This window comes from Bos indicus x Bos taurus, chromosome 12, assembly GCF_003369695.1.
Source record: "Bos indicus x Bos taurus breed Angus x Brahman F1 hybrid chromosome 12, Bos_hybrid_MaternalHap_v2.0, whole genome shotgun sequence".
NCBI classification, from domain to species: Eukaryota; Metazoa; Chordata; class Mammalia; order Artiodactyla; family Bovidae; genus Bos; species Bos indicus x Bos taurus.
The window spans coordinates 16,302,247-16,329,217 of NC_040087.1; the positions used below are offsets into that span (position 1 = coordinate 16,302,247).

The 26,971-nt window shown below is 47.0% G+C and overlaps 1 protein-coding gene across 4 annotated transcripts in view; it reads left to right on the forward strand.

Annotated features, from left to right (window-relative positions):
• The first annotated feature begins 1,632 nt into the window (after positions 1 to 1,632).
• Positions 1,633 to 26,971, forward strand: part of LRCH1 (leucine rich repeats and calponin homology domain containing 1) — a 215,359-nt gene continuing 190,020 nt past the window's right edge. For all 4 annotated transcript variants that reach the window (XM_027557224.1, XM_027557225.1, XM_027557227.1 and 1 more), the window contains exon 1: positions 1,633 to 2,065. In XM_027557224.1, coding sequence (XP_027413025.1) covers positions 1,759 to 2,065 — 307 coding nt within the window. In that variant the 5' untranslated portion in view covers positions 1,633 to 1,758. The remainder of the gene's footprint in view (positions 2,066 to 26,971) is intronic.

The window sequence follows — 26,971 nt, forward strand, 5'->3', positions numbered from 1 at the left end:
ATTTTTATAAGTATGCTTGCACATTCACCATCATCATCATCATCCACAAGCCTGGCTTTTAAAAGCCTGGGACTTCCCTGCAGGTCCAATGGCTAAAACTCCGAGCTCCCAAGGCAGGGGTCCCAGGTTCAATCCCTGGTTAGGGAACTAGATCCCACATGCCCGCAACTAAGACCTGGCACAACCAAATACATAAAAAAAAAAAAAAAAAGTCTGAGGGGCAGAGGGGCGAAAAAGGAGCTGGTGAGAGGAGGTTTTGGCGGAGGATTCCAGCAGGTGGCGCTTGTCTCCTCCTCCGAGGTTAGAACTTTGAACTCACCCTAGACTCCTGAGGGAATCAAGAGGTACTTACTCAGCGCTCAGTCAGTGCAAGTGACATCGACCATGCGGTACTTTAGATCATCACCTTTCCGCATCACCACTTAAAACACCATCTCCCCCTCCACCAAGGGTTGAATTATTTTCTTATTTGACCTGCATCCTCTTCCCTTAGCTAAGTCCCTCACAAGGTCGCTGCTCAAGACTTGGGTATAGAGCCTTAGAGAGTTGGAACCGAAACTTCAGAAAGGAGGGGGACGTTATTAACCTTCCAACTGTTCTACTCTTAGGCTGTCAGAAGTTCTGATGCCCCTGGTGTTGGTCTGGGCAGAAGGTGAACAGGGGTTAAAAGAAGCTCACAAGGTCACCTTGACGAACACCTGTGCGCAGGCTCCAACCGGGACCGGGTTATTTTATAGTTGGGGTCACTGCCTTTCTGACCCCTCCAACTCCACCCAATTCCGGGCTCAGCCAGCCACAGCCAGCCCCTCTTCCTCACACGACAGTGGGTTCTGTCCACCATAGAAACGACCTGCATCTTGAAAACTCCTTCCTTTCTGTGCCTGTAGTTTTCTGCCATCGCTCAGAAAACGCTCTGCTCCACTCCTAAGCTGTTCGCAGCGGCGTCCAGCCCCGGCGTTTACAGGAGCGCAAGCCTAGAGTCCGAAGGCTCTCCTTTCAAACCCAGCTCCGCCTCTGACTGCCTGGGTGACCTCAGACGGGTTTCTTCACTTCCTCTGTGGGCTGAGGGAAACAATTTTTCCGCTCACGGGGTCCCCTAGATTCCTGAGATCACGAACGCCGACAACGGAGACCAGCGTCTGGCCCACTGGAGGTGCCCAAACGCTAGGGGCGGGGGTCGTCTGTTAGCCTGATCCTACCGTGAAACACTGCCTCTGGGGGTTGGGAGGGGACTGGAGGTCAAAGAATCCGAATAATTCGCAGAATTGAGATAGCCTCTCGCCTACCCCGTGATCTCCCCGCGTCCAGCCCCAAGCGAGTACCGGGGCAGCCCGGCGCCGGCGCGCGGCAGCAGCCGGGGCCCGCGCCCGGGGCGGCGGAGGCAGGCTCGGGGCTGGACTGACGGCTCCGCGGGAAGGCGGAGCAGAGAGCGGGCGGCGGAGGAGGGGAGAGCCGCCGGGAGGAGGGCGCAGGGGCGGGAGGAGACACATGCGCGCTGCCCGCCGCCGCCGCCGCCGCCGCCGCCGCAGTCCTTAGCTTCCCGGGGACAGGAAACCTTCGAGACCGCGCTGCCACGGCCGCCTCCGCCTCTCGGCTCCCGGTTCCGCGCGCCTGCCACACCCTCCGCCCCTCCTCCGGCATCTCTCGGCGGAGCGCCGCGGGGACTCGGCCCCGGGCTGTCGTCTCCCGTTCCGGGGGGGAAAGGTGTGACCTCCCCCCGCAGGAGCGGCGCGGCGGGGCGGGGGGGCCCGGGAGAAGATGGCGACGCCGGGAAGCGAACCCCAACCTTTCGTGCCTGCCCTGTCGGTGGCTACGCTGCACCCCCATCATCATCCCCACCACCACCACCACCACCACGGAGGAACCGGAGCCAGCGGCGGGGCCGCGGGAGGCGGCGGCGGCGGCGGCGGCGGCGGGGGCTTCAACCTGCCCTTGAACCGGGGGCTGGAGCGCGCGCTGGAGGAAGCGGCCAACTCCGGGGGCTTGAACCTCAGTGCCAGGAAACTGAAGGAATTTCCCAGGACCGCGGCCCCCGCTCATGACCTCTCGGACACGGTGCAGGCAGGTGAGAGAGGGCCGAGGGCGGGCGGTGGGTGTGGGTGTTTGGCGGGCTGTCGTGCCTTCCCCGACGCGGTGGCCAGTCTGAGATCTGGCCTGACCTGGGGGTCCAGCGGCCCGTGCTGTTCCGAGGCAGGGACCCGCGTGGGCGGTCCGGCCCGAGGAGAGCCGGGCTGCTCCGGGCCGCCGAGCCCGCGGGCGCGTGGGTCCCCCCCGCCGCTGCTGCGCCTGGGAAGTGGCCGCTGGACTGGGACTTACGGGCGCGCCGCGTGCGCGCAGTGGAAGTGGGAGGTTTCGGGCGGCTGCGGCCGCTTCCTGGGCCCGGCGCAGGGGCTGGGGACCCGGGCGCCGCGTCTGCGCCTCCAACCCGGGCAAAGCCCTCTTTGCGCCGAGGCGCCGCCCGTCCGGGTTGGGAAGCCTCTAGACAAAGGTGGCGCGCCCTCCGCCGACCCGAGGGCACCGGCGCAGTTCCGCCGGGCCCCCCTCGGCGACACCACCGAGCGATCGGGCGACTTGTGCCCGCGGCTTCCTCTTCCTGCGTCTGTGTGAGGGAGCGGCGGCTCTGGTCGCGAAACCAAATCGCAGCCGCTTCGCCGGGCTGTCCGCTCGCTGGTTCTTTGCCTCCAGCTCACCGCCCACGCGGTTTGGTCCTGCCACTGAAGCTACCTTGTACTCAGTAATCCGATCTTTGCGGGGGCCCTGGAAGAGACGGCAGGGTATATTTAAAAAAAAAAAAGTAATTAAAGTGCGCTGGTTTCCACCCGTGAGCCCGACAAGTTGTAACTCGCGCCAATGAGCATACAGCGTTTTCAAGTTATGTCGTGTGTTGACATATTTCTGAGAGGTCGGCTTTCCCTTTGGTAGTGGGAGTTACTGGAGCAGGATCTATAAACAGGAAGGAGGCTGGTGGAATGCGATTCGGGCCTTGGGATCCAGGTAGAACTGCCTGGGTTCCCCGCCGTCGGGTTTCAGTTCTTTGGAGGAGGGTTTGTATCTTGCCTCCCAGCATTTCCCAGAGCAGTGGGTACCCCATTTGGGAACCACCAACCAGACCTCCTGGCTGTCGTTGCGTCACAGGCCGAGTGTCAGACCCCTGGGATCCTGGATGGCTTGACTGTCAGCTCCAGATCTGTTTCCTCCGCTGCGGGAGGGTGGGGGTGGGGAGAGGGGACAGACAGTGGCCTTTTGGAGCTAGATTCCAGCGCTCCCCTCTTTAATTCAATGCACGTTTATTAAGAGTCCTAATGAATATTCAGACAAGACTTCTGAGTTCACTAGAGGCAGAAAGCACTCTTTGGGGTCATTAAACTTTGCAATTTGGATCTAGGGATAGTCAGGAATGGGCAAAAAGGAGGGAATTTCCAGAGTTGAGTTGTCAACAGCTGGGGAGGTTCTTGATTGGACCACTTAGATGCAGTTTCTCAAGTGGAAGTTATTCCAAGAATTGCCTGAATCATTAACTTAGGAAAAAAGTCCGTTGTTAAGTTGGACTTCCCTTTTGCGGCAGATTGTAAGGTGAGCTATGGCAGGATTGGATATGACTGCTGAAAATGTAGCTGGCAGGATATTCATTTCATTGGATATGAACATGGAGCTTGCAGGACCAATAATAATCTGTGTCTGTAAGTTCAGAAGGAGGCAATGAATAGTGTTCCTCTACTTCTGAGGTTTATTTCAAAGTTGGGTGAACTTGATGTGTTTGCCCTACTGGTGTTTCTTGGAGAAGACCGGTGCTTTTAAAAGCAGAGACCACCTCTTTCAGTTCAGACCTAACTGTGTGAAGCATGGTGGTGTTTAAAACACGATTTCCGTTGTCCTTTCTTTGCTTGTTTGTGGTGAGCTGTGCTTGTGAGTTCTGCAAGATTTTAATTCGAAACCTCACTTGCACATGTTCTATGTGCAGAAAATTCTAACTAGTTAAATCTTGGAGGCTTAACCTTAGTGACAGTGAACTGAAAATGTTAGTTCCTCAGTCGTGTCTGACTCTTTGACACCCCATGGACTGGGCCCACCAGGCTCCTCTGTCCATGGAGCTCTCCAGGCAAGAATACTGGAGTGGATAGCCATTCCCTTTCCCAGGGATCGAACCTGGGTCTCCTGCACTGCAGACAGTCTTTACCATCTGAGCCGTCAGGGTTAACTCCCTATGGATAAAGGCAATGTTAATTATGGGAGGAGGAATGACACTGGAGTTTGTAGGAAGTTAGGACAACTCTTGAAGTAAAGAGTATTCAATGTAGACAGCTCGTTTACATGAAATTTCATTACCCAAATGTGTTAAAGAGTTGCTTTTGCAAAAACATTTTTGCCTCAGGTCAAAGCTGGGTGTAAACCAGTTGTGTTCTGCCCTTTGCTCTGTTTACTCAGAGCACTGTTCCTTATTTGGAAGAGCAAAACTCGAAATAAAGCAAGAGTTAAAACTACCTCCAGTGTGCACAGTGCTGACATTTCCTGCATGTAAGAGTTTTAGAAGAGTGGAGTGTCTGAATAGTAACATATACAATAGAGACAGTGGATTCTCTGGGGTTCATATTTAGTTTACAGAACATCTCTTAAAATCAGAAGGACACACAAAGATCCTTGAAGACCCGAGATGTAAAGTGGACTTTTTCATAAATTTTGTAAGACAGGGAGTGACAGAGAAAGCTTTATCTCCCCATTCAGTTGTATAATTCAGGCCATTTGGTTTATGCCTTGTAAAAGTAACTCTTCTGGCAGCCACCCTAAGCAGAACTGCCCTCTTGGGTAATGTAGCTTATCTGGCCAGGAGTTGAAAACCCAGATGTAAACATAGAAATATAGAAGCCCAGGGCTGCTCAATAGATGTTTAAGCTCTGTTAATCAAGTGCATACATCCCTTTCATAGGAAAAAACCCAACACTCTTAGGCCTTCCCCCTTTCTTTGAGCCAATCAATTTACTCATATTTGAGTGCAAACAGTTTGGTCGTCAGGATCCAGACTTCTGGCTGGTGAGCTGGGGAAAGAAGGGCTGTGTGTTAGCACAGGTGACCCTGGCTGAATGGAAGAGCCACTATGAGCTCTTGGACTGGGCTCTGCATCACCCTGCTGGGTCCTTGTGAAAAGCACGTTCAGATCCTCCTGTACAGCTGGGGAGAGTTGAGTAATACATGCTCAAGGTCATCGCTCTACTTAGATGCTAAACCAGGGATGGAACCCTGATGAGTTCACTCTAGTGTGTGTGTTCTTGACCATGGTGCTAGTGGTAAAGAGTCTGCTTGCCAGTTTAGGAGACATAAGAGACGTGAGTTCGATCTCTGGAGGAGGAAACAGCAACCCACTCCAGTGTTCTTGACTGGGAAATCCCATGGACAGAGGAGCCTGGGGAGGGCTACAGTCCATAGGGTTGCAAAGAGTTGCACACGACTGGAGCAACTTGGCATATACGCACACAGGGAAGGGGTGGAGAGGAGTAAAATCCAGGAGGGTACCTGGAGACTCATTCAACCAACATTCGTTCTGCAAGTACCCACCAAGCACTGCTTAGTGCCAGGCACTGTTCTAGGTACCAAGGATACAGCAGAGACCAACAGAGACTCCCTTGACCTCTTCTGATAGAGTTCTCATTCTCCTTGTCGGTGAGGGTGGAGATAATTGAAGAAATAGATTTTGAAGGATGAACTGGGAAGACTTATAGGAGATGTACGCTATCTTGGTTTAGAAATATACACTCTGCCTCGTATTAAAGGTGACTTGCAGTAGCTTGTAAAATAGCACAAATGGTAGTAATAAATACGAACTGATGCAGAAAGTCAGGTCTGAGAAAAAAGTACACAAATACGTTCATTGGGAAAGCAAACTTGTTGTTGTTGTTCTAGTGCTGATTTATTAAATAGTGTCATTTGGGGATAAGGAAGTTCCAAAGGGTGTTTGTATGACTGAAATGAAGTGACTTGAAAAGAGGAGTAAGAAAAGAGTCTGTCTCAGGCTGATTGCTGGAGGTCCTGGAAAATGAAAAGGAAAATCTTGGATCCGATGTACAGAACAGTTGTTGAAAGTTGGTCACATTAAGAAGAGAGTGGGGTATGTTATTGCTGATATCTCTTTTTGGGGTGGCTGGAAGCAGGAAAGGCGATATGGGAAATGCAGGGCTTGCCCAGGCAGGAATACAGATGAGAAAAGTACTCAGTGAGGTCCTGTAAGTGCCAGTGCTGGTGCTGGAGGAGGTGCAGAGAGTAAGATGCGACAGGAGCACACGTGAGATGCCACGTGATCTTTTTTTAAAATAAAATCCCTGCATCTTCTTTAAATATATACGTGTATATATATATGTAATTTTCTATTTATGTGTTTATTTACTTTTGCCTGGGCTGGGTCTTGGCTGCTGCGCAGGCTCTTCTCTAGTTGCAGCAATTGGGGGCTCCTCTCCAGTTGCCGTGTGGGGGCTTCTCGTTGGCCGTGGCCTCTCTCGTGGCAGAGCACAGGCGCGAGGTCATGCGGGCTCCATTGTTTCGGCTCCCGGGCTCTAGAGCGCAGGCTCAACAGTTGTGACCCACCGGCTTAGTTGTTCCAAGGCATGTGGGATCGTCCCAGATCAGGGATCGAACCTGTGTCTCCTTCATTGGCAGGTGGATTTTTTTTTTTTTTTTAACCACTGAGCCACCAGGGATGCCCCCTTTATTTTGCATCCTTTAATTTCAAAACAAAACATGAAAAACACGATACACAGCCTTTAATTCCCCCTGTCACATGTGGGAAGGAACAGGGTTTGAGGCCCTGGTATCCTGCCTTAGACAGAAGGATGGAAATAAAACCACTGGACATCAGCAAAGGGGAGCAGGTGGGCCAGGCCGCCGGGGCTGCTGCTGCTGGGGCGGCCACGGGAACCGGGAAGCCGTGGGGACCTCAAGGTGCGACGCCGGTGGCACAGATAGACATTGTCTGCAAAATTCAGAAAAAAAGGTCATTTTAGTTAAACTGGCTGGGAAAGACTCTGCTAACCTGAGGTTTGGGTCAGGTTTTGTAGGCTGGCTTGGTTTTGGATGGAAGTCCGCACGCACATTCTGTGGTTGGAAAGATGGTGTGAATGTGGGGTGTGCCTGACAGTCTGAGATCTGCTGTGCGTACAAGTGAGACGGGTGTTCAGGCCGTCACCGTGCAATGGGGTGACGCGGCACAGGGCTCTTAGGACCCTGTAGGGCACCGCGGATTACTGGGGCCTGGGATATGTCAGCCTGTGGGACTAAGGCCCTGGTCTGCCTGCGATACCTCTCTCAAATATCTACAGAGGCAAAGACTCTTCTCTGAGATTTGTGGCTTCTCTGTTGAAGCCTGAGTCTCCCTGCCACACTCCCATCCTGTCTCAACTGAATCCTTGGGATATTAGCTTCCTTTAGTCACTGGGATGCACCCAAGACTTGATGAAATCTATCTGGTCTCAAAAACTATTCCATAATTTTGGCCGTAAAGATTTTTCATTATGAATGTAATGAAACTTGAAATCACACTTGTTTTTGTAGAACATGATGTTCTTTTGTAGTTATGCTTTGTTTCAAATTATGTTTCTGCTATTGAATTGATTAGTCACTGTGCTATAACGATCATTTATAGTTGTAGTCACTCTCATTTAAATGGCTATATTCATCACATATATTCTGACTATTAATACTTCAAAAACAAGGAGTCACAGCTTTTCCTCCCTTTTATTATTGTTGTTGATCAGTTTCACTGTTGTTGTTTAATCACTAAGTTTTATCTGACTCTTTGCAACCCCATGGACTGTAGCCTGCCAGGCTCCTCTGTCCATGGGATTCTCCAGGCAAGAATATTGGAGTGGGTTGACATTTCCTTCTCCAGGAGATCTTCCAGGACCAGGGACTGACCCCGTGTCTCCTGCATTGACAGGCGGATTCTTTACCGCTGAGCCACCAGGGAAGGCCAGGTTTCACTGTGGTTTAGTCGCTCAATCGTGTCCAACTCTTTGTGACCTAATGGACTGTAGCTGCCTGGCTCCTCTGTCCGTGGGATTTCCCAGGCCAGAACACTGGAGTGGGTTGCCATTTAGAGGACTTCTAGTAGTCAAAGCTGTTAGCACTGCCAGGCCTCCGTGTGCATGGTGTCTCTGCACCACAGCCACGCATGCTCTCCCACGTTTCTGTGTGTGGCAGGAACAGTCTCCACAAACACACCTGCATTCTTGTTGCTTGCATCGTGGGCCGCTCTTTATTGAAAAGGCAAGAGCACGATAATCATGTTTCCAGAATAACAGCATGCAACCATAGGCCACAAAACCTCTGGGAATTTTTGAGCTGTGCCAGTTTATAAAGGTCAGCCCAGGGTTTGACCATCATTGAAAGTATTCCACCGGCTAATTTGTTAGTCACTGTGACATCTTATTTGTTTTTTTGGTGAGTGTCTGTTATTAGGCAAAATTTTGGCATAACCTCACTATTTAAAAATTTTAACTTCAATTGTTGACTAAGAATTTTTTTTTTTTTGAGTTCTGTTGCAACTTAAAATTTTCATGCTGTGGTTTAGCAGTTCTTTGGTTTTAGCATTTAAAGGGTAGGTAAGCATTTAAAATGTAAACACTAACATTTGAAATCCATGTTAGTGTTGATTGGTGCAGAGGTTAATTACCTTTGCTCTTGCTGTGTGTGAACACAGCTGGTCTCTGCTGGTGTGAACAAAGGCTTAGAAGTTGTTAGTCAACTTCGTCATTACTTATCAATATTTAAACACAAGTTGCTTCCTTTTGCATGCACTTTTCTATTATTCCCCTTTTACATATCTATGTATATCTATTGACCTATATCCATAGATATAACTATGATGTCTGTAAGTTATATAGATATAACTATTTACCTATACCTATAGGTGTATTTATATACCTGTATTAATTGGTATATATCTATATACTTGGATGTACTGGTGCTCAAGACGGTAAAGAATCTCTCTGCAGTGTGGGAGACTTGGGTTCAATCCCTGGGTTGAGAAGATCCCCTGGAGAAAGGAATGGCAACCCACTCCAGTATTCTTGACTGGGAAATCCCATGGACAGAGGAGCCTAGCGGGTTACAGTTCATGGGGTTGCAAACAGTCGGACATGGCTGAGCAACTAACACACACACACACACACACAGATCTATATACTTACATCTATATACATTTATATGTGTGTGACTTGCTTAGCCAAAAAAGAAAGCCCAACTATATTTACATACCTGATGCCTTTATTTATGTACAGTTTATAAGTAGTGTGGAGGCATTTACTATTGCTACAAACTTCTTGTTGTATGAAAGTTCTGTGGCACCAAATTTTTCATTTGCTATATAAATTTCTTTGGCTAGAGATAATAGGTATAAAGACTTTTTATATTTATGCTGGGCAGCATTTACTTTCTCTTAATATCTTCCCAGAGTCATCTCCTCCTGGCGCTTTGTTGAGTCTGCTTTTCCAGAGACTTGGCGATTTAAATGGCAGAAATGCTATGAACTCTGCTTAAGGTGCTTATGGGGTTGTCGGTTGGGTCACATGACTTGAACTTTTGTCTGTGCCTCATAGAATTCTGTTTGTGATGCTACTTGCCAGATCTGGCTTAGCTTTTTGGAAGATTAGACTTCTGCCTTAGAAAGGCATTGGGGAAAGCTGGCCTGGGCTTAGGTCTGGTACTGCCACCACGATTACCGTTTGCGAGCTCTTTCAGTGACGGCGTCACTTGTTGGAATTCAGGTGATTTGGAGTTAACTGTGATGTTTATTTCAAATATAAAATTATGTGTGTGCTCAGTCATGTCTGACTCTTTGTGGCCCCATGACTGTAGCCCGCCAGGCTCCTCTGTCCATGGGAGGATTTTCCAGGCAGGAATACTGGAGTGAGTTGCCATGTCCTTCTCCAGGGGATCTTCCCAACCTAGGGATTGAACCCTCGTCTCTTCCACCCTGGCAGATTCTTTACCAATAGCACCCCCTGGGAAGTCCCTATCGTAAAAGGCTTAAGGATGTAAGACCCAAAACCCAACTATATTTACATAGCTGATGTATAATTTATAGAAAGTCAAGAGGCTTCTGTTTTATTGCTACTATTTTTCGTGTGTGGCGTGGAAGGGTTTTTGCAGCAGAATTTTCAGTTGCTATGATATTTCAGAGAAGTTTTTGTGTGTATGTGGTGTGAATTGTTTAACCAAAAAAAGAAAAAAGGCAAGAGAGAAAAGAAAGAAAAAAAAATAAGAATGGTCAGGATTCCATGTAAGCCTTAGGCCTGCCAATAGAGATGCAGGCCTGAAGCGTGTCTGTGTTCTCTTCATCTTAATTTCAGAGTTCAGTAGTATTGCTTCCATATACTGTAGTAAGAAGTCGTACATTTGGAAACCATCTGTTCCCACAAAGTAATTCAAAAATCGAGTGAGATTGTTTACATGGATAGAAAGTCGAAGAACTGTGAGAATTTGGCTTCTCTTGCTTTTACTGCAAGCAAGTAGAAGTGAGATGCCTTTCTCAAAGTCAGATTCCTGGGTGTGCTCCTACTTTTTCCTATCTGGGTCCTCCATTGGTCATAAAGGAGGGATACTGGGACCAAAAAAAAAAAAAAAAAAAATTGGAGACAATCAGTGTTTGGTTTGCATCATAGAAACGTTTTAATTTGGGGTTGCTGAGAAATTATTGTTCCTATGTTCATAGGAGATTGATACTGAGCCAGGTTAATTTATGGTATCTGGAACCCTTCCAGGATGTTCCGGGGTCAGGCTTTATAATTTTGGAAATCTTCTTTGATATTTGCTTTCTTCCTTCTGCTGTGCTTCCTCAGTCTCTTTGCTGGAGGGGCCCTAAGAGCTTGTGACTCAAAACACAGTCCGTATCTCTCTGGCCCAGTGAGCCTTGAGGTTCCCCTTGACTGTTCTCCCCAGAGGGGCAGAGGGAAGCCCCATCTTGGTTTTCTTAATCCTCTGGCTTCTCCTGTGGTCTTGCTTTTGACAGCTGACCTCTGCAGCTCTGGCCATGGAGTTTTGCCACCCAAGGTATTCCTCCAATGTTCCTTTTTTAAAAAAAAATATTCTATGTATTTATTTTATTGGAGTATAACTGCTTTACAGTGTTGTGCTGGTTTCCGCTGTACTACAGTGTAAGTCAGGTCTGTGGGTCATATGTCCCCTCCCCCTTGAGCCTCCATCCCACCCCTGTCCCAGCCCTCTAGGTCCTCAGGGAGCACTGAGCTGAGCCCCCTTGCAATACAGCAGCTTCCCACTTGCTGTCTGGTGTATATGCCAGTGCTGCTCTCCCAGTGCGTCCCCACGCCCTTTGCCTCCCGTGCCCACATGTCCATTCTCTACATCCTCCAGTGTTCTTCCCTATTTTTTGATGTTGAAGCTGCACAGCCTTACAAGTAGCATCAGTACATCTTACCTGGTTCCGTCAGCCTGGCTCTGATTTACTGCATTTTCTCTCTGCAGGCAACTGTGATGAGTTCAAAGATAGCATCTCCCCTTGCAGACTGCCTGACTTGGCCTTTCTTCCCATTGCCCGCATTTCCCTTTTCCAGGTCATTTCCCTCGCTTCACCCCTCCACCTCCCCACCTTCTGCCCTGGAAAAGCATGAAAGTGAAGTTGCTCAGTTGTGTCTGACTCTTTGTGACCCCACGAACTGTAGTCTACCAGGCTTCTCCATCCATGGGATTTTCCAGGCAAGAGTACTGGAGTGGGTTGCCATTTCCTTCTCCAGGGGATCTTCCCAACCTAGGGATCGAACCCAGATCTGCCGCATTGGAGGCAGACACTTTACTGCCTGAGCCATCAGGGAAGCCCTTCTGCCCTGGACGAGTCTACTTAACCCTGCTCCCATTTGGTCAGTCCCCAGCCTCCTCAAGACAGGGGGCTCCCTGGCAGCCCTTCCATGTAGATCTGAGCACAGAATCAGGCGCAGCTTTAAGACACTTTGGCATTATTTCCTTATGGTGCTTTTTTGTGAATTAGTGCCTTCATCTCTGGTACTTTCCCCATGCTTAAACTCTTTCTTCCTTTGCTGGCCCGTGAGGTCTGGCTCGGCAGGGATTTTCCCTTAGTTTCGTGTGTGCCCTCCATACAAGGGACAGAAAGTGCTAGATTATTATCAGTGCACTGCTCCTCTCCTCTTTCCTACTCGAAGCCGTCTCTTAGTCCCTGCACTTTCAGTCCGTCATCTTGGATCTGCCACGACGCACGGTTTGCTGATCTGATGCCGTTTTTTTGGTCCTCACCTTTTTTTTTTTTTCCCCACACGGCATCTTTTTGCTTCTCAGCCATCACCCCACTCTACTAGTTGGCTCAGGCTGCTGTAACAAAATACCGCAGACTGGGTGTCTTAACAGAAGTTTATTTCCTCACTGTTCTAGAGGCTGAGAGTCCAAAGTCAAGGTGTCGGCGGGGCTGGTTTCTCCCGAGGCATCTCTCCTGGGCTTGTTGGTGGCCAGCCTGCCCCTGTGCTCCTGTGACCTTTCCTCTGTCCTTGAGCGTCCCTGCTGTTTCCTTGTGGGTCTGTGTTTCCTCTTCTTATGAAGACACCGGTCACACTGAATTAGTGCCCGCCCATAACCCACTCGTATAACCTTGTGAGTGGTTATACAACTTGAGAGGCCTGATCTCCAAATAGATCATGTTCTGAGGAACTGGGGCTTCAGTGCACGAATCTAGGGGAACTCGATTCAGCCCAGCACACACTCCTCCTGGCCTGGATACAGTGACTGTGCTGTGTAAGCCTGCCCTCCCAGGAGGCCTGGGCCAGGCCTGTCTTATTCCCCACAGTAAATGTTTCTGAGTACCTGATGTCCTGTAAAAGGAAGGGGCCACATACACACTTAAAAATGGGTGACTCTGACTAAAGTCTGGGTCTCCCTTCTCCCCACCACCTCGCTCAAATTTAGAATCTTGTTTTTGGTGGTTGGTGGGTCCCTAGAGTTATTCTTTCTCAACAGGTAAGAGTACTTTCTTCAACATTTGCCAAGTGTTTGATAAGCCAGATTACATCCAGAGGTCGAGTTGTCATGACTTCTGAGAGGGACAGGTGGGAGTTTTATTGTATCAAATGTCGCTTGAAGTTAACAGTTGAAGTGAGTAAACAGGTTTTGAGCACTTAGCACTGTGGACGAGGAAAAAAAATAGAGATATAGTTGTCCCTGTAGATTTTGCAGAATTGGGTAGGACTCAAGTAACGTATTTGGAAGACTGTTGTTTTGTTGCTGATGTGTCTGCTTCTTTTGCGACCCAGTGGACTGCAGCCCACCAGGCTCCTCTGTCCATGGGGCTTTCCAGGCAAGAATACTGGAGTGGCTTGGCATTTCTTTCTCCAGGGGATCTTCCTGGCTCCTGAATTGCAGGTGGATTCTTTACCACTGAGCCATCTGGGAAGCCCCGAAAGTACTGTATTCTCAGTAACTTAAGTGTCATTTTCAGAAAAAGCCTTTTAGTCCTTAGCCTAAGGGACTGTCTTCCCTGTTGTGTAGCTTAGAGGTTAAAAATCAGCTCTCTTGAGCCTCAAAGACCAGGGTCCAAATCTTGGTATTGTCGATTGTTAACTGTGTCACTCTGACCTGATAACTTAAACTCGGAGTATCAGTTTCCTGTGACCTGATGTCTTACCTGTAAAATGGGCACAATGGATACTGAGTCGTGTTGTGAGGACAATGCTTATAATTATGATAACAACACTATCAAGTTCTTTCCTGTGTCAGGCATTGTTCCATGTCCTTTATATGTAAACAGATATATTAAATATATGTAATATATACATTTCCTCATTTAATTCTTGCTGAGTGTTCTGTTTTAACTGTAATAGGAGCTCAATATCTCCTTACCTTCCCAACTGCCATTTGGGTTCCACCCAACTTCCTATATCCAGTTGAAATCCACCTGCCTCTGAAATGCCTTTCTTGACCACTGTAGCCTGAAGAGGGAGTTTCTCTATAACTAGAAATCACCCCTTCACATCTCTCCCTCGTTTAATGGCTGAGGACACTGAGGCTCAGAGAGCTTAAGCCACTTGCCCAAGGTCACACAGCAGGGTGGTGGACACCTCCCAGCCAGGAAGCTCCCTCCCTCCTTAGACTTCTCAGGTCAGCCCCACCCAGACCATCCAGGAGGAGCCCCACCCAGACCATGCAGGAGGAAGGACTCTAAAAGAAAAAAAAAAATACTGTGAAACCTTTAATAACATGTGGTCCAAAGCTGGGGAGAAAAAGATAGGAAACGAAGCGCAGTTACAGATTAAACGTGTTAGTTCAGGATTTTACAGCATGTGGTTTGGAGGACATGCTTGGGCTCCATGTAAATTGGATCCCAAAGTACTGACAGACGCGTGGGGCAGTCCCACCCAGACTCAGGCCTGGAGGTCCGCCTGTCAGAGCAAGACTTTTCTCAGCACTTGGAATCCATTTTCCTGTGGAAATAAAGTAGTAAGTGGTGGTTTGGTTCCCCCGCCAACCCTCCCTTTAACCCTGGCAGAGCTGGGCCTTTGGAAAAATGCAGACTCCCTTCTGACATGGAATTCTGCATCAGGATGTGAAACTCTTGCCTCTGGGCGATTGCTCTCTTCCCTGAGGCCGTTCTGACCCAATGTCAGAAAGCCCAGCTCCCTCCCAGGCCCCTTGGTCAGCGGGCCCAGCAGACTGGGTGTCCCTTCCACCCGGTGCGGGGAGCCAGCTGCTGTGCTGTGCGTGTGTACTCAGCCATGTCCCACTCTTTGCGACCCCGTGAATCGCAGCCCCCCAGGCTCCTCCGTCCATGGAATTTCCCAGGCAAGAATACTGGAGCGGGTTGTCATTTCCTTCTCCAGGATATCTTCCTGACTCAGGGATTGAACCCGCAACTCACGTGTCTCCTGCACTGGTAGATGGATTCCTTATCCCTGAGCAACCCAGGAACCTCACGTGGGCATAAGTCAGGGGCCAGCTCTGGGGCTCAGTGAGGCATCCAGACCTGAGACGCGTTGGTCTGGGAAATGCCCCGTGCAGGAGACAGGCAGGGATGGAAACGCTGCTCTGCCTAGTTGGTGTATTTTTTACATATTATTCCCCCAGGTTATTAATTTTAGAATTTGAAGCAAATTGCTGAGTCTTGCTGAACTTCAGGTGGGTAATTTGTTTTGTTTTAATATTTATTTATTCGGGTGCATAGGGTCTTAGTTGTGCCACACAGGATCTTTAGTTGTGGCGTGTGGGATCTAGTTCCCTGACTAGGAATCGAACCCAGGCCCCTGGCACTGGGAGTGTGGAGTCTTAGCCACTGGACCACCAGGCAAGTCCCCAGGTTTGTAATTTGTTGATGGTGAAAATACTCTTTTCCAGATGCTCAATATCACTCATTATCAGAGAAATGCAAATCAAAACCACAATGAGGTACCATCTCACTCCGGTTAGAATGGCTGCTATCAAAAAGTCTACAAGCAATAAATGCTGGGGAGGGTGTGGAGAAAAGGGAACCCTCTTACACTGTTGGTAGGAATGCAAACTAGTATAGCCACTATGGAGAACAGTGTGGAGATTCCTTAAAAAACTGGAAATAGAACTGCCATATGACCCAGCAGTCCCCCTGCTGGGCATACACACCGAGGAAACCAGAATTGAAAGAGACACGTGTACCCCAATGTTCATCGCAGAACTGTTTACAATAGGACATGGAAGCAACCTAGATGCCCATCAGCAGATGAATGGATGAGAAAGCAGTGGTACATATACACAATGGAGTATTACTCAGCCATTAAAAAGAATACATTTGAATCAGTTTTAATGAGGTGGATGAAACTGGAGTCTATTATGCAGAGTGAAGTAAGTCAGAAAGACAGACACCAATACAGTATATTAATACATATATATGGAATTTAGAAAGATGGTAACGATGACCCTATATGTGAGGCAGCAAAAGAGACACAGATATAAAGAACAGGCTTTTGGACTCTGTGGGAGAAGGTGAGGGTGGGATGATTTGAGAGAACAGCATTGAAACATGTATATTACCATATGTGAAACAGATCCCCAGTCCAAGTTCAATGCATGGAACAGGGCACTCAAAGCCGGTGCACTGGGCCAACCCAGGGGGATGGGATGGGGAGGGGGATGAGAGGGGGGGGTTCAGGATGGGGGACACATGTACACCCATGGCTGATTCATGTCAATGTATGGCAGAAACCACCACAATATTGTAAAGTAATTAGCCCCCAATTAAATTAATTAATTAAAAAAAAATACTCTTTTACCTTCAGGGCTGTTGCGAGGAGCTGAGATACAGTCCCCAGAGCAGAATTTGGGTTTGGCTTAAGTGAGTGATCAGTAGATGTCACTTGCTTTCCTAGATTCCCAAGGGTTGACGTGTCATAGTTTGTCTTCAGTACGATAAATAACTGGGTGTCATCAGCCTGTCATTGGCATAGTGGCTAAGGGCGCACATGGCTGGCTCTCAGTCCTGGTTTCACAAGAACACAGCTAGTGCTTAACTTCCCTGAGCCTCAGTTTCCTTGTCTTGCAATGAGGGATCATAATCCTAGGATTATTGTGCAGAGGCAATGAATGAATATATGTGTAAAGTGCTCAGATCAATGCTTGGCACTGACATTTGCCATTATTATTATCACAGTCCGTTATTTTTAGAAAAGAGATTCAGTCTTCTAAGGCACAGAAAGACTAAATTCCTAGAAATATTGTGACATTAATAAAATGCTTGTGATATCCAGAAAGCTTCAGTATACCTGGTGGCACTGTGTGTAAGCATTATTTATATTCTTTTGACAGTCTTTGGAAGTTGGTAGAGTAGGTACTGGCTCAGAGAAGAATCTGCCTGCAGTGCAGGAAACCTGGGTTCAATTCTTGGGTTGGGAAGATCCCCTGGGGAAGGGAATGGCTGCTCACTGCAGCATTCCTGCCTGGGAAATCCCCTGGACAGAGGAGCCTGGCGGGCTACGGTCCATGGGGTGGCAAAGAGTCAGACATGACTGAGCAACTTAGCACACAGAGAGTAGGTATTATTTATTCTTCCAGAGCTAAATATTCAGATCTTAGGTGTAAGGAAACCCGGATTAGATGGCGAAATGGTTTTCCTTGGGTTGTGTTACCAAGTGGTTGAGCCAAGACTATATCTTCTGAGTTTTTATGTGTTTTCCATTCATTCCTCAAATACTTCTCCAAGGAGTGAGAACATGTCTGTGAGGATGCAGAGATTAAAGAATAAATATGTAGATTTCAACATGTGATTGCTTTTCTTACTTTCCTGGTGTCCAGCATTTGGTTTGAACTTTAATCAGAAGGCGTTACATCCAAGGCCTGCTGAGAGGTTCAGTATCACCCCGAAGTTACTGATAAGGGAACCAAAAGGGGAGACGGTCTGGGTCCAGGGTCCTTCAGGCTATTTCCTCTTTCAGTCCTCCCAACGGCCTTGCAAGGCAGGTAGTCTCCTTGCAGCCCAGAAGGAAACATCAGTTATGCAAACCTGAGTACATTTGCAGAGCCACTAGAGCCAGAGCTGAAGCTGGAATCTGAACTCGGGTTGAAGAAGTGCTGGAGTCTCTTGCCATTAGTAGGAGCAGAATCTGCCACCCCCAGAATAGGCCACTTTGGCATATTGATTATTTTGAACTTTGCTGTTGTTGTTCGGTTGCTAAGTCATGTCTGACTCTCTGCAACCCCATGGACTGGTAGCCCACCAGGCTCCTAGGTCCATGGGATTCTCCAGGCTAGAATACTGGAGTGGGTTGCCATTCCCTTCTCCAAGGGATCTTCCTGATTCAGAGCTTGAACCCAGGTCTCCTACATTGCAGCCAGATTCTTTACTTTCTGAGCCACTGTTTGCTCAAATTCATGTGCATGGAGTCAGTGACACTATCTAACCATCTCATCCTCTGCTGCCCACTTATCCTTTTGCCTTCTGTCTTTGCCAGCAATAGGATCTTTCCAATGAATTGACTCTTCGAATCAGGTGGTCAAAGTATTAGAGCCTCAGATGCAGCATCAGTTCTTCCCATGAATATTCAGAGTTGATTTTCTTTAGGATTGACTGGTTTGATCTCCTTGCAGTCCAAGGAACTCTCAAGAGTCTTCTCCAGCACCACAGTTTTTAACTTAAGTTACTTTAAAAACATTCTGGCCTCTTTAGTCTCCCTGAAAACTGAAACTAAATACCTCGTGTGAAAGAGATACCAAAAGAGACACAGGGATACCCTCCATACCAAAGAGGGAATAGAAGAATTCAGGGTGGAGATGGCTGTGTAAATAAACTTTATTTCTTCACTCATTTCCTACCCCAAGTCCAAACTCATTTGTCTTGTCAATTTTTAGGAGGTTTACCGTTTTTTTTATTTTTTTATTTTTTGAGAGGGGGTGGGTCTAAAATATATATAAAAGCGGTCTGTTTTGGTTACTTCTTTCAGTATCTTATATTTATGAGCTCCTATATGTAGGAAATTAGTTTTTTTCCCATTGTTGGATAGCAGTTTAGTTACTAGGCCAACCAAGAACCTAGAAGGGAAGAAGGAATTAAGTTTTCTTCTCCTGTACTGTGCTCTCTACATATTTAGAGCTGGAGCTATGGATCCGTAGACGAGAGTTTGTGATGGGAATCAAGCCCAGAGCATTTTGATAGGTAGTCCCTGTGGTGACTCAGAGACTGTTGAGTTAAATTCCACTCCAGACTCATGTCTCCCATTAAAATAAATGGATACAGAGGATCCAGGTGGATGCCTGGGGAGTTCTAGTCCTGATACTCACCAGTTTCCAGTGGCCAATTACCAGCTCCATTTCTAAGAACTGTGCTTTCCAGCAAGCACCAATACTCATTAAAAAAAATCCTCCAACATTTATGTTATTTAAAAATTTAAGTACGCCTTCAGATTTTTGGTTTTGTTATGAAATTTTGTTAGACTTTGTAGTCCGTAACTTAATTGAACAGCCTATTTAAAATTTACTTGATTTTATTCCCTCCAGTGAGAAATGAATGGTCATTGAGTGAGTCATCAAGTAATATACTTTCTAGAGCGTTCCCTCTGCAGTAGGAGTACTTATATTCTCTGTGTTTTTTTTTTAAATAACAATCGTTGAGTTGATTTCTAAACATGCATTTTATTTTGTAATGAAGATCCTTCAATGCATTAATTAGTTGCTTTTATAATCTTATAAATGAAATAACACAGCAGCCCATTTTGACGAAAATGGCAGCACAATGTATGGCTAAATAACCAAAATTTTTTGTTAATGCAAATCGATCTAATTCAAAGGAATCTGATTGTGCAATTGAAGGCAAACAGATCTTTTCTTTGTTCAGTTCCCTTAGAGGTGAGGATGATAATCTCTGCATGCAATTTAAGGCAATTATGTGTAGTTTTCAGTCTTTAGAAAGCCTGGATAAATCAAAGTTAATTTTAGTTGTACCAGTCCTTCCAGTGGCTATCGTCTTGTAATAAACTTTCCGCCGTGGTTTGTTCAGATATTTGCAATGAATGCTTTCTTGCGTCTGTGCCGTACTTTGAAGGGCACCATGCAGTAACTTTATGAGTGCTAATGTGCCAAAGTCCGATCTATTTTATGAAATTCACCTGGCAGCTGTGAAGACTTGCTGTTGCTCCCCCTCGCCCCCCTAACCCCTAAAGTCCTTGGAATCACTATGTTAATGAAGACTTGATTTCTCAATGTGAAATTTACACAGTGGGAGTTCCAAGGTAATGTGCCTTGGCAGTGCCCTCAATGTCTGCGTTTTTAGAGAGTGAATGACAAAGACAGGCTAGCCCAGCTCAGTGTTTTCACCATCAGGCTGCCAGGGTCTTTCTAAGGTTGGTTCATTTTTTCAGTGTGCACAGCCTCTGGTCTCAGTGGCCTCAGAGGTTCTTTTAGAACCCTCCTCTTCTCTATCAGCCAGGTCTCCTTGTTTGTGATCTCCTAACACAATTGGGTTGGATAAGCCCCATTACCTTTTTTTTTTTAATTGAATGAAAGATTCTTTAAATTCTGTAGTGCTTTACACTTTTCAAAACTTTCATACCCTTGACTTCATATAATTCCATAATAAACCTTCTCTTCCCTACCCCTGTATTCCCTCTCCCCAATGGGACTCTGCTTCTTTTTTGTCTTATTCACTATTTTGTTGTACTTTTTAGATTCTCCATGTGATATCATATAGTGTTTGTCTTTCTCTGACTTATTTCACTTAGCATAATGCCCTTCAAGTCCATCCGTGTTGCTGCAAATGGCTAAATTCCATTCTTTTTTATGGCTGAGTAGTCTGCTGGTGACTTCCCTGTGACTCAGTGGTAAAGAATCCTCCTGCCAATGCAGGAGCCTCTAGTTTGATTCCTGGCTTGGGAAGATCCCCCAGGGAACTAAATGGCAACCCACTCCAGTACTCCTGCCTGGGAAATCCCATGGACAGAGGAGCCTGGCGGGCTACAGTCCATGGGATCACAGTCAGACACGACTTAGCCCCTTAGAACAACAGTATTCTATTGTGTATATATATATATATATACACACCAGATCTTCTTTATCCTTTCATCTACTGATGGGCACTTAGGTTGCTTCCATACTTGGGCAGTTGTAAATAATGCCACTGTAAACATTGGGAACCCCATCACCTTAGGACAAAAGACTTCAGCTTTCAAACATATCACTTTGTATAGTTCTGTGCAACACTCGTTTCTCAAGAGAGCCTTAGGTCACTGTGGACATCACAAGAGGTGCTCTTATGGAGCGCTCCTAAGTATCCTATAGACCAGGTTTTCTGGGGTCAGTCTGGTTGATACCATTTGCCCTGGCTTAATGTATAAAGACTGCTAAGTCGCTTCACTCGTGTCAGAGTCTGCGACCCTATGGACTGTAGCCTGCCAGGCTCTTCTGTCCGTGGGATTCTCCAGGCATGAATACTGGAGTGGGTTGCCATGCCCTTCTCCAGGGGATCTTCCCAACCTAGGGATTACATCTCCTTCATTGGCAGGTGGGCTTTTCCCTACTAGCGACACCTGGGAAGTCCCTTAATGTATAATAGCACCTCCTTATAATGCATCCTGATTTGGATGATAAATTTTGTGATCTCGTTACTCATGGAACCATAGGCACCATGTATTAAGATAAACTGAAAATGGAGATGAGGTAAGTGACTTGCTCAGGCCCTCTGGTCACTGAGTTCAGATCAGGTTTAGGATCTGAGCGATTTATTCTGGTCATCTCCATCACCTGCCCAGACTGCTGCCCTTTGACGGGGAATGACAATGCTTGGCTGGTTTCTCTTTTTTTTTTTTTTAAGATTTTTTTTTTTTTTTAATGTGGGCCATTAAAAAAAAGTCTTTATTGAATTTGTTACCTATTGCCTTCTGTTTATGTTTTTTTGGTTTTTTGACCACGAGGCACGAGAGATCCCAGCTCCCTGAACAGAGATCAAACCCTCACCGTCGAATTGCAACACCAAGTCCCAACCACTGGACCGCCAGGGAAGTCCCTGGTTTCTCTTTTTAACTTTCACACCAAGGAACCCTCACAGGAAGGTCTTTGGCATTTGTCATTAATTTTAGTGGGCAAATACACCACTCATTTTAAAATCATGAAGTATAGCATACATAGAAGAATCTATACAAAGTGTAAACATGGCTTCAATGATGATAGTGAAATTGTCTTAGGGGCAGACAGCAGGTAGGAAGCTGGGACTGGGGTGGGGACATGAAGACCTGGGGAGGTACAAGGGCTGATGCAAACAGTTTCTGTCTTGGGTTAATGGTGAATGCACAGGTAAGTATGCATTTGTCAGAACTCATCACACTCTACACGTAAAAAGGTTGCGTTTTGTTATATACTGATTGTACCTCAATAAGGTAGACTAAAACTGCTTCTGTGTGGTTTTATCCAACTTGAGAAGTAGAACAACCAATTCCTCTTTAGCTCTCTGCTTGCTGCACTATCCCTGAATAACAAGCTGTTTCATTATTATTTTTTTAACTTTTCAACATTTTTACTTTTTTTTTTTTTAAATGTGGAACATTTTAAGTCTTTAATGGGCTTCCCTTGTGGCTCAGCTGGTAAAAAATCTGCCTGAAATGTGGAGACCTGTGTTCAATCCCTGGTTTGGGAAGATCCCCTGGAGAAGAGAAAGGCTACCCACTCCAGTATTCATGCCTGGAGAATTCCATAAGCTGTATAGTCCATGGGGTTGCAAAGAGTGGGACATGACTGGTCAACTTTCACTTTCACTTTGATTAAATTTGTTACAACGCTGTTTCTGTTTTACATTTTGGTTTTTTGGCCAAGAGGTGGGTGGGATCTTAGCTAACCTACCAGGGATCAATCTTGCACCCCCTGCGCTGGAAGGCAAAGCCTTAACCACTGGGCCACCAGGGCAGTCCAAACAAGCCTTTTTAAAACACAGAATAACTGGAGCTTTATGGCTGAATTCTTGCCTACTATTTGAAGACTGACGTTTCTCCGTTCTTTGACCTTCATTTTCTTTATTTTGAAACAGCTTATTAACTGTCTATGTGCTGTGCTGTGCAAGTCGCTCAGTTGTGTCTGACTCTTTGCGACCCCATGGACTGTAGCCTGCCAGGCTCCTCTGTCCATGGAATTCTCCAGGCAAGAATACTGGAGTGGGTAGCCTATCCCTTTTCCAGGGAATCTTCTTGACTCAGGAATAGAACCGGGGTCTCTTGCATTGCAGGCAGACTCTTTACCGTCTGAGCCACCAGGGAAGCCCGAGAATACTCGAGTGGGTAGCCTATCCCTTCTCCAGGGATATCTTCTCCACTCTCCTGCATTGCAGGTGGATTCTTTACCAGCTGAGCTATCAGGGAAGCGCAACTGTCCACACAGTCACACTAAATCAAATATTCTAATTCTCTTTATGAGTGGCATTTTAGTTTATTGATAGAAAAACTGAAACTGAGCCAACCTTCCGGGCGTCCTCGGGATCGTGCTGGTTAACGAACTCCAGGATCTGAGAGCACTGCTGTGCAGCTGTTGGGTGCCAGCCACCCTGCAGACCTGATCTCATTCTTCCCCTCGGCCTGGGAAAGGTGTTTACCTTGCATTTTGTGGAGCGCAGATACCAAGACCCAGAGATGCTCAGCGGCTTGCCCAGGATTCTAGAAGCCAGGGTGTAACCCGTCCACCAGACTCTAAAAGTGTTTGCCATTCCCACCACGCGCACTATCTTTAGAAAGAACTGCCTTTTGTGGGGAAGGCGGGGCCTTTTGGCGGACTCCCTGCCTGTCCCCTGGAGCCTAGGACCCTGTGATGCTGTATCACCCGTGGTCTTCCCCTGTGACGGCCCTGAGCCGGCTTGCTCCCCACCCCGCCTCCTTCGAGGCTCTCTCCCTGCAGAGCTCCCATGTCATCTGCCTCTGGGATCCAGCGTGCCCCTCCTTAGCCACTGGGTTTCCCCTCACGCTCCTCACCAGTCTTTGTGGCTTCAGCTGCCTCTGTCTCAGTCCCGTATGTTCCAGGTTTAGCACCTCTGTTTCTCTATTTTGCCTTTGATCTTTTCTTCCCTTTACTCCTGGAGAGGGAAATGGCAGCCCCGTCCAGTATTCTTGCCCGGAGAAACCCATGGACAGAGGAGCCTGGCAGGCTACAGTCCATGGGGTTGCAGAGTCAGACATAATTGATCGACTGTCACTCACTCCCTCCTTTTCCTCTCTGTATGTGCCAAACAAAACACAACAGAAAATAGAGCAATCAAAAAATCAGACTCCGGATTTCCAGTCCCTGTCAGTCACCCCACGATCTTAACACCTGCCTCTTCTGTGATGTCCCCAACCACGGCTTCCCTCTCCCCACTCACCCCTGGCTTTTCTGCACTTTAGGGTTTTGGTACAAGTGATTGAATTGATCCTTAATTGTTCTTTAACTTCATGTCTTTTCTCTCCAGTTACTGATAACAACAAGAAGAATGATAATAGCTTTTTTTTTTTTAGTCAGGTATTGTATTAAGTATTTCTCTCATTTAATCCCCCAAGTAATCTTAGGATGTAAGTACATGCATTCTCCCTGTTTCACAGATTAGAAAATGGAGGCCCAGAAAAAATAGCCGCCCATAGCTACTTAAGTGGAGAAAAGTGAAAAAAAGGGTTAGTTGCTCAGTTGTGTCTGACTCCTTGTGACCCCATGGACTGTAGTCCACCAGGGTCCTCTGTCCATGGAATTTCCCAGAATACTGGTGTGGGTAGCCTTTCCCTTCTCCAAGGGATCTGCCAGACCCAGGGATCGAACCCGAGTCTCCTGCATTACAGGCTGATTCTTTACTATCTGAACCACTAGGGAAGCCCAGAAACTGGGATTCAAATCCAGTTTGACTTGTGTGGTTCCATCTCACCCTTTAGTGACCCCTCAAAAATTCCTTGACGAGCATAGAAAAGAGAAAAAATGGAGGACTCTTATTGTGCCTCTAGTATGGCATATTCTAGAGGTGGCTTACTGTATTATTCTCATGGTAAAAATGAGATATTGTGGTCTCCAAAAACTGAGGCTCAGTTTAAATAATTTCCTCAAGGTCAAGGAGCTAATAAGTGAGACATCAAAATTAAAGCAGGTCATTGGTCCCCTAGAAATACCGCCTCTGTGCATGATGAACTCCTACTGGATGTCCCGTTTTTTATTCTCTGCAGGATGTTAGTGAAATTTTTTGATTAGATTGATTGACCGAAAGCAGCGTTTCCTTTTTTTCTGCTAGAAGGGAGCGTGTGAGAAATAGTCCGCTGGGGAAGAGTGAAACCTCAAGGAATGTTAGTTTTAGAGAAGGGACAGTGTAATAACAAAGGTGAGGTGGAATAGCTTCTCAGATGGCATGGTGCAACTGTAGAATTTTGTTTATCTCAAGAGACTGATTTTAAACCTTCCTGAATTTTACCCTAGTGGAGCAGGGTTGTCTGAAATTAAAGGATGGGAGAGAATGATTTCGTATTTCTGTTCTGATTTTTTTTTTTTTTTAAACAGGTTTATTTGAGATGTAACTCACATTCCATACAATTTCACTCATTTAAAGAGTGTAATCAGTGGTATTTGGCATATTGAGAGTTGTGAAGCAATGGGCACAATGTTTGAGTATCTTCATCACCCCCGAAGAACCCTGTCTCCACTAGCAGTCACTCCCCGTTCCTCCCAAGTCCGTCCCCACCAGCCCGAGGCAACCCACCACTAGTCTGTGATAGTGAGTTTTGCCTTTTCTGGACATTTCAGAAAATGGAATCACACAGTACGTGTTCTTTTGGGACTGACTTCTTGCACTGAGCATCACGTTTTCAAGGTCGTCCATGCTGTCGCACGTAATCAGTACATCATTCCTTTTTATTGTGGAATAATACTCTATTATGTGCATACCCCACACGGATAACATTCTTCAGCAGATGGATACTTCACTTGTCCCCCACCCCTTGCTGTTGTGAGTAACACTGCTGTGAACAGTTGTGCACAAGGTTTTGTTCGGAAGATCCTGTGTTGTTACCTTTCTCTAATCAGCTGACTTCCTGCCCTTGTCAAGTACAGAATCAAACGCTAGTGGCCAGTTACCCTGGTTTCTTTCACTGGTAGATTCGGAGACTATTGAAATTCTCCCTAGAGCTCACCTTTCAAATTAATTAACAATTAAAAAACTAAACAAAAAAGGATCCATTTATGTTCTAAAAATACGTTACGATATGTTAGAATTTTGTTGATCAAAACAGGCATCCTCTGACTACCCAGTACATCTTGTGGTTAGTTCTTATTTGTTTGGGGCTTCCCTGGTGGCTCAGATGGCAAAGAATCTGCCTGCAATGTGGGAGACCTGGGTTCGATCCCTGGGTTGGGAAGATCCCCTGCAGAGGGGAATAGCTAAAGCTCTTCGGTTCTTGGTGTTAATATAAGTAACCCAGCATGCAGAGGACGGGTCTGCAGCAGATGCAGCTCCTGGGTCTTGGAGTTTGTTTTTGTCAGCAGTGTTTCTGCTTTCTGCTGACTGTGCTGCATGCCAAGGGCGCAGTTGGTGGTGGTATTCACAGAGATGTGTGTTAGCCTGAGGGACAGAGGACACTCAAGTGTGGACTTTTGAGCGATGGGCACCCGATCTGCCCTCCACACATGGCCCTTTGTACTCTCAGTAACCGGAGAAATGCTGGCCGTGTCTCTGGGTTTTCTCCAAGCCTGCTAGGGGTGGCATCTCCCAGGGCTGGATGTGAGCTTCTTAGCATTGTATGTGGTAGGAGCTCTTCCATAATGAACCACCAAGGGCTCACATCACCATGTCTTTGTCACTGGCTTCCATCTCTTGCTTGCTGTGACCATGCATGAGGTTTAAAACGATTATGGCTGTTTAGGCAAAGATCAAGGTCAAATCTCTGCTCTGTCAGTTACTAGTTGGGTGACTTGGGGCCAGTTCTGAGCTCTGATTTTTTATCTGTCAAAGGAAAATACTAAAACTTATTTCCTGGGGTTGCTGTGATGATTCAAAGAACAAATTCTCAACGCATGGTACTTGGCATGTGTGTGTGTGTGTGTGTGTGTGTGTGTGAGACATTAGTAGTAGCTGTGTTTTGAGCTGTGGTGGCCCCACTGGAGGAGCTATTTTTAGACAAGAGTGATCTGCTCACTGCCTCCAGCCCTCGTCCGAGCTGAGGACCTGCATCTGTCTCTGTCACTAGTCTGGGAACATACCTCTTGGCTGATACAACCTCCCTTCTGCCAGTCCTCCGAGTCCTCTTTGCACCCGTCCCCAGGCAGTGCCTGGGGACTCCCTGCTGTACACAGGGTGTCAGTGGTCCCGCCCAGCCTGGTGCTGGCCGGCTTGTTGGAAGGTCTTGGACTGTCTTGCACTTGGCTGCCTGGGTAGCTGCAGCTCCTCTGAGGCTGTGGTCCCCTAACCACATACATTTATCATCTTATATGAGCCATTTGGGGTCTCCTGTAAGCTCTGTGACTTTAATTTGAGAACCAGCGTGTAATGTGGCGTGGTGTCTTAGCTCTTGGTAAAGGTAAAATGGGAGGGAAAGAGAAA